Below are 7,500 nucleotides of genomic sequence, written 5' to 3'. Positions count from 1 at the left end.
TGGGGCGCGAGATCAACTGTCAAAATATGGGGAATCAGTGAACGGTGATGCGTTTGTGACTACATTACCCATGGCACTTCGTTCACTTGAATACATGGTCGGCCACAATGCAGTTATAAAAGCGCAACCTTTGTGTGTATGACAATACGTTAAAATTACTTTGCACAAATCGAAGTAATACGTGATGAGAAAGTGTGCTGTAAATCGCACATTGCCTTTGTGATATCTCGTATTTACCTAAAATTCCTTTGACTTGCGGTAACGCTGAATCACACAAAGCAATGGCTCTCGCTTGCACTGCCTTCAGCGAGAGAAGAGAGCTTAGTAAGTGGCTAAATAAGGAGACGAAGACCGGAAGTACGATGTTTACAACCAGCTGGCCCAGCCGTGCCAACCCCAGCTACGCCCAGATACGCCGTCGAAGAATTCACTCAAATGGTCGACTTGTTGCGTCGGTGCGATGTTTGGCCATTTACCCGAGAGGGAATGTCTGAAAGAGCCTCGAGTCCCGCCTCCAAGCTCTCACAAAGCAAGGAGTACTGGATGCGCGGTGTCACCAAGCGTGACAACAGGCTCGACTTTTCTATTTAAAAGAGGTCGTTGACAGGGCTGGCTCAGCGGGCGGAACATGGTCGTCTCATTCACGCTTTACGTCTTTGTTCTGATGTGATTAGTTGCACATGTTTCCCTGAAGAAATATGCATTCTCTAGTCCACGTGTCGGGAAAGCCTCCCCTTGTAGGTCTGTATTAAAGAAAGTGTTTTCCGCAGGGCCGGAACCAACGGGCACCGGCAATTAAGCTGTAGGACTGACGGCTTGGGAGGGTAAACTATTTTTGTCGCCACGCCATTCTCTGACACTTGGGGCTCTAAAACAAAGACGTTTATATCGCTCGTGGTCTGTGTGTCGCTCTTCGTTGAATTTGATCTCCTTATCAATAATTTCCTCTGGTATCATTTTAACTACATGCCACAACAAAGTAATCGTCATTCTTTACAGATGTAATAACTCGCCACGACGTAACCTTATCATATGTCAACATACTCCGCAGACCCTATCAAGTTGTCGTCTTCGTAACATCTGCAAATACGTTCACATCCCCCGCCCTCTTTCTTCGGTGAGTCAACATGGCTCCTGACAATACGTTCGGTGCGCGTCCTCCTCGGTAAACATGGTCGGACGGCGATATGTGGCATTATGAAGCATTCGGCCAGAATAAACCGTTATTACTTGCTGTTTGAGTTCCCAAACACCATGTTTATGTGCTTAAAGCAGAGAAAACAGTTCGCGCAAGAAACTTGGAGTTTTTACCACTAGAAATGAAGTGAATAAAAACGTAATGATCACTCGGACAAACGTTTCGCCGCTTCTGGCCATGGCGCTCCCCGAGTCCCATTGGTCTCGCTCGCCCTCCACCGAATGACTTACCTGTCAGTGAGGCCGTCGATGTCCTCGGCTTGCTCTGCCAGCGAAGACTCGAGGTCCAAGTAGGTGCCGTAGTCCCCGTCGCGATACACTTGCAAAGTAGCGTCGTCCAACTGCGGGAAGAGGAAAAACAACTCGTCATTTACAGCTCATACTTTAACAAAGGCGATGTTCCTTTCTCAAGTTTACACACACAAACACATACACACATATATATCTATCTTATATCTATCGATACATATGTGTGTGTGTGTGTGTGTGTGTGTGTGTGTGTGTGTGTGTGTGTGTGTGTGTGTGTGTGTGTGTGTGTGTGTGTGTGTGTGTGTGTGTGTGTGTGTGTGTGTATGTGTGTGTGTGTGTGAATGTGTGTGTGTGGATGAGATGTGTGTGTGTGAAGTGAAAATGTGAGAGTGTGTTTGTGTGAATGTGTGTGTGTGGATTTGTGTGTGTGAATGTGTGTGTGTGAATGTGTGTGTGTGAATGTGTGTGTGTGAATGTGTGTGTGTGCATGTGTGTGTGTGAATGTGTGTGTGTGAATGTGTGTGTGTGAATGTGTGTGTGTGAATGTGTGTGTGTGAATGTGTGTGTGTGAATGTGTGTGTGTGAATGTGTGTGTGTGAATGTGTGTGTGTGAATGTGTGTGTGTGAATGTGTGTGTGTGAATGTGTGTGTGTGAATGTGTGTGTGTGAATGTGTGTGTGTGAATGTGTGTGTGTGAATGTGTGTGTGTGAATGTGTGTGTGTGAATGTGTGTGTGTGAATGTGTGTGTGTGAATGTGTGTGTGTGAATGTGTGTGTGTGAATGTGTGTGTGTGAATGTGTGTGTGTGAATGTGTGTGTGTGAATGTGTGTGTGTGAATGTGTGTGTGTGAATGTGTGTGTGTGAATGTGTGTGTGTGAATGTGTGTGTGTGAATGTGTGTGTGTGAATGTGTGTGTGTGAATGTGTGTGTGTGAATGTGTGTGTGTGAATGTGTGTGTGTGAATGTGTGTGTGTGAATGTGTGTGTGTGAATGTGTGTGTGTGAATGTGTGTGTGTGAATGTGTGTGTGTGAATGTGTGTGTGTGAATGTGTGTGTGTGAATGTGTGTGTGTGAATGTGTGTGTGTGAATGTGTGTGTGTGAATGTGTGTGTGTGAATGTGTGTGTGTGAATGTGTGTGTGTGTGTGTGTGTGTGTGTGTGTGTGTGTGTGTGTTTGTGTGTGTGTTTGTGTGTGTGTGTGTGTGTGTGTGTGTGTGTGTGTGTGTATGTGTTGCGTTGTGTGTGTATGTGTGTGTGTGTGTATGTGTGTGGGTGTGGATGTGTGTATGTAGGTGTGAGTGTATGTGCATCTGAGAGGATGTGTCCAAACTCTGGATGCTGCATCTGGAGCCCCTGACTGTGGTCCGCGAGAGACGCACACGCAGGGCCGTGAACTTGCCAGATTCCTAATTGATCGTAATTCCGTAAGCCGAGATCAAATCGCAAGCGTCCGCCCGTGTCCGACAATCCCTCACACGCCATAAAAACAAAAAACGCACAGAACTGGACACTCCCGGTGACCGCGTCCAGGGGGAGGTAAGCTTCGATCAGCACCGAACTAATCACATCTCTCCTTCTGTCCGCATCTTTTTCTGCCGTTACGATGCCTTGTACTTTTCATACGAAGTTTAAAATGAAAACCTCTTCTCAAACCAGATGCAAATCATTATACATTTTTAAATGAGATCTCGGGCATGCGCAATGAATGTATCATTTCCGAATAATAATATCCGTATTAGCTGTCATCATTAGCAATGTGTTAATTCCTTCTTTCAGTGCTGTTGAGTACTATAAAAACAGGGCTTGATGCACGCGATGTGGAAGATCATTTACCAAGACAATCCTGCAGTTGCGTGTCTATCGCCTCATCTACAGCACCGAATTTACAGCTACTGGTTTAAAAAAAGAGAAGACAAAAAAGAGACGCGTGGCGCTATACAGACCTCCATCTGCAAAGAAGCGACACGCCTCGACTATATTTTCCAGTTGTAATGTCTATGAATTTTTTTAAAATAATTTGATTACCGACAGTGAGACATACTGTACATGCAGCATCTTCTTTAACGAATTAAGAAACGAACAAGGACTGAATCACTATCGCTACTCTTGACATATAAGCAAACACTGCAACCTGCGCAACACGAAAGGTCCTGAGGTCAGTGCCATGATCAGGCCCTGCGTGTTTGTACAGCTGGAGGCACCACGACGCCCCTCCCCCGGTGGCCGTCCGTCCTCCTCCTGTCCGCTCGCTGTCACCGTCTGAGCCCTTCCTGTCGCGCCGAATCTATAGACTTCTGCTGTCTGTGGTGGCCGCTCCCGTGATTGTCGCTCCTGTGGCTGCTAGGCTGTTGCCTGGCCTTCAATTATGTGAACCGAGGCGGCGACGGGGGAGACTGAAAGGATTACAACCTGCTTGGGTGACGAAAGGAGCACGCCTCCTCAGCAAACAGTGGTGGACGCCTTAACACTCTCGCTTTCCTTCATTTGTTTTTTCTTCCATCTGTTATCAGCCTCACTTTATTTTCTCAGTCTCTCTAATTGGTCTGTTACCTGCCTTTGCCTCTTAGAGATGGAAGTGGCAACGCCTGCATAATGTATGTCTCGACCCAACAGACAGGCGCACTGACTCACACTTTGTTATCCTGCGGCACGTCGGCGTGATACAGTTTCAGACCACAAATCAAAATAGTGTTAACGCAGCATTGACAGCATCGCCTGATCACCGGGAAGGAGCCAGCTGGGTGTCAGGGCCTGGCCTTCACGGAGGAGGTCAGTGGTGTGTCGTGAGCGCGTCAAACTTTGCTGAGCGCGGGCGGGAGGCGAGTCAGAGGGCGCCGCCCTCTGCACGGACGACATTGTGTGACCACTGACCACCCGGGGCGGGACAACGCAGCAAGGGACGGAGGGAAAGAACTGTAAAACATTACCATAAAGAAACTGCACGGATTCCATGGGTGTGTGTGTGTGTGTGTGTGTGTGTGTGTGTGTACGTATGTATTTATTTATGTGTCTATATATATGTATATATGTATATGTGTGTGTGTGTATGTGTGTGTGTGTGTGTGTGTGTGTGTGTGTGTGTGTGTGTGTGTGTGTGTGTGTGTGTGTGTGTGTGTGTGTGTGTGTGTGTGTACATATACATACATACGTACACACACACACACACATATATATATATATATATATATATATATATATATATATATATATATATATATATATATATATATATGATGTGATGTGATATGAGAGAGAGAGAGAGAGAGAGAGAGAGAGAGAGAGAGAGAGAGAGAGAGAGAGAGAGAGAGAGAGAGAGAGAGAGAGAGAGAGAGAGAGAGAGAGAGAGAGAGAGAGAGAGAGAGATAGGCAAAGAAATATATAGATAGATATCAAAATGTTAAAAAAGAGATTTGAAAAAGTATGATGCCCAAGAGAATTTAATAATCCTTGCATGAGGTTCTGTTCTGTTATCATTGTATCGAATTCCTCCGTCACCCCTCGCGTCACAGCGTGTGAACAGCGCTCGGCCCCCATTTAAAGATCCCAGTGAAGTGCGCTAGCCTCGTGTTGTCGCCCGGCCTCCGTGCTGGCAAAGTTGCACGACTTCGGCTTCGCGCACGGCCTCTGCGACACGTACGGCTGTGGTTTAAACTTTTCTTATTGGTTCACGATCAGGAGGTGAGATACTCTCTCGCTGTCAGATGCACGACTCGAGATTAGACGGAGACCGTCTAGAAATCCCCGAGTTCGCCGTTCCACTGAGCCCGCCTTTTCCCACAGAAATTTGGCTCGACCTTTCCCAGAAATGTTTTCTATTCTTTATTTTTTTTCTCTTAGACAAATCAGCATCTCATATAAGGCGGGTTGGGGTGGGGGTCGAGTTCCTGGCCTGGAAAGAAGCCTCGTCTCTTTTTCAGTTGTTATCAAAGATGTATTGCGTCTGATTATCGCCAGCTCGACGGTCAGCGCCTTCTTGATAATCAGATGGAGGGAATAGAGGATAAAAAACGAAACGGAAAGTCAGAAGCAGAGAATCATGAGCGAGGAAGCGACCCCACGCAAAGTCCTGGCAGGGCGAGCAGGAGTCAGAGTCCCGAAGAAGCAACATTGCCAAAGGTGGCGACCTCCGCTGTCCCCCCCCCCCCACGTGTGAAGTGATCTACACAGGAACACTCAAGGGTTCGTGAGTCCAACGTGACGGAGAAAGTGTTGGCGCTCATGGGAACAGTGCGCGCCGGGTCACGCTTCGCCACCTCCCATACGACACCACTGCCCATACAACACCCGGGGCCCCCCCTCCCACGCCCTCCCACCAGCCAGCCTACACTTTGATACTGTTTTCAATACCGCCTTCACACCCTTTATCGGAGTTCACTATCCGATAATCAGTGTGTAAATAGTGATAAAGGGCTGCTGGGTGTGCGAGGGGGATACTGTCGTCTAAATGATGTCAAACGTCCTTAGCTGTCGCAGCATATCTATAGCACACCTAGACAGAAGCTGCGATAAGCCAAAAACTCCTTCAGCATTCCTCACATTTATCTGCTTGGTACACACAAAGTAAGAGACGTAACTGCAAAAGAGTGAAAATAAAAGTAAAAAAAGGCAAGGATAAAAGCCTTCCTGACACATTTACAATCCCATTCACACCGAGGCAATCAAAAGTTACATCATATACAAGACACCACCCTTCAGCTTTCCTGTCATCCTCACACAACCCAGACTACAAGCCACAACTATTGCGTGTTGTAATAGCTGACTTCTCATCTATTCCACACCGTAGCCGAACATTCAAGTTGATATAACACGCAATACGCAGAAAACCAAGTTAATTGATTTGAGGGAATCGACGCCCAAGTGCACTGACCACGAAGTTTATTTTCTAGATCATCTTTAGCAAAATTACTCTCGACATACCTACAGTAACATTACCGTTCCCTCTCATCTTCCCCCCACACACGGCCGCCCATCTTGAACAATGAAGATGGATACAAACAGGGATTTAATACTTTATAATATCTCAGAACTGGCATCTACGCGATAATGATTTCGTCTTCCTACGGGAGTATTAAAGAAGAAGAAGAAGGAAAAAAAAAACGAAAAGAAAGGGAGAAGTACTATTATCCAATATAAATCTCAACATTCTACGAATACCGACTGCCAGTTCACAGTAATGAACACGAAATTAATGGAACTCTTCACTCGCCAGTGAATACACCTGTCACAGCCTATTAGCGACGAGAGTCCACAGTTACCTTACACCTGCCATTCATCCTTGCGGAACACTACTCGATCCGCTTAAGTACCTGTCCCCCTCTCACCCTCCAGCCCCGGTGTGGTCTACATTCCCCCGCTTTCCCACAGGCGGAGCCCCTTCCAGCTCCTCCCGCCCCGCGCCGTCCCCAGCATCTGCCGGACCGCCCACGCAGGCGAGGCGAGGAGGAGGGCCCCGCAGGCACTTTGCGCTGAATTACGGTTAAGCAAGAGGCGAAATGTTTGTTGTGATGGTACAGCTGGTGAAAGTTCTCGAGGTCCGGTGGCCAGCGTCTTCAGCGTGTGGAACGAGTTCGCGTATGTATAGCTCGACTTTATTCTGTCAGTTTTAGGGCAATGCACACTTCGAATCAGGTCAGAGAGTTTATCGCTGAAACAGGAATTCAGGTTACCTTATACCATCTCCATTAAATAAATAGGACCGTGATCATCATCTATGTATTTCCCATTTTTTCCACAAGTATTTGCACTGTGACATAACGCAACCTCAGCCACTGCACATAATCGTGAGTCTGCAAATATCATGTTAGATAATAGGATCCAATTATCGCAAACGGGACTCCGGCCTTCGCATATATCACGCTCTGAGCGAAACAAGTTAGAACTAAATAACGATTTACCAAAGTTACGTAGATCACCTAATAGCTGACAACCGAAACGAACTCCATCCACCTGGTTGCCGCATCCATTCGTTCGGTTCGTTTTCCTTCGCCTGGGCTTTTCCTTTGCCCGCGGGGAAACGACTCGTTGGAATCGGCAATGCAGGAGGATGGATGACC

The 7,500-nt window shown here is 47.0% G+C and overlaps 1 protein-coding gene across 26 annotated transcripts in view; it reads right to left on the bottom strand.

The window, feature by feature from the left end:
• The window catches only part of Fhos (Formin homology 2 domain containing), a 215,439-nt gene that overhangs the window by 88,877 nt on the left and 119,062 nt on the right, over positions 1-7,500 (bottom strand). For all 26 annotated transcript variants that reach the window (XR_015191160.1, XR_015191158.1, XR_015191159.1 and 23 more), the window contains one exon: positions 1,429-1,538. Coding sequence is in view for 10 of the 26 variants with exons in the window: in XM_086538518.1 (XP_086394644.1) it covers positions 1,429-1,538 (110 nt within the window). In the remaining 16 variants the exon portion in view is untranslated. The remainder of the gene's footprint in view (positions 1-1,428; positions 1,539-7,500) is intronic.

The sequence above is a fragment of the Penaeus japonicus genome, unplaced genomic scaffold (assembly GCF_977035675.1).
Source record: "Penaeus japonicus unplaced genomic scaffold, GWHDUDI00000001_assembly GWHDUDI00000007, whole genome shotgun sequence".
Classification (NCBI taxonomy): Eukaryota; Metazoa; Arthropoda; class Malacostraca; order Decapoda; family Penaeidae; genus Penaeus; species Penaeus japonicus.
This window is presented reverse-complemented; position numbering and strand designations above follow the sequence as displayed.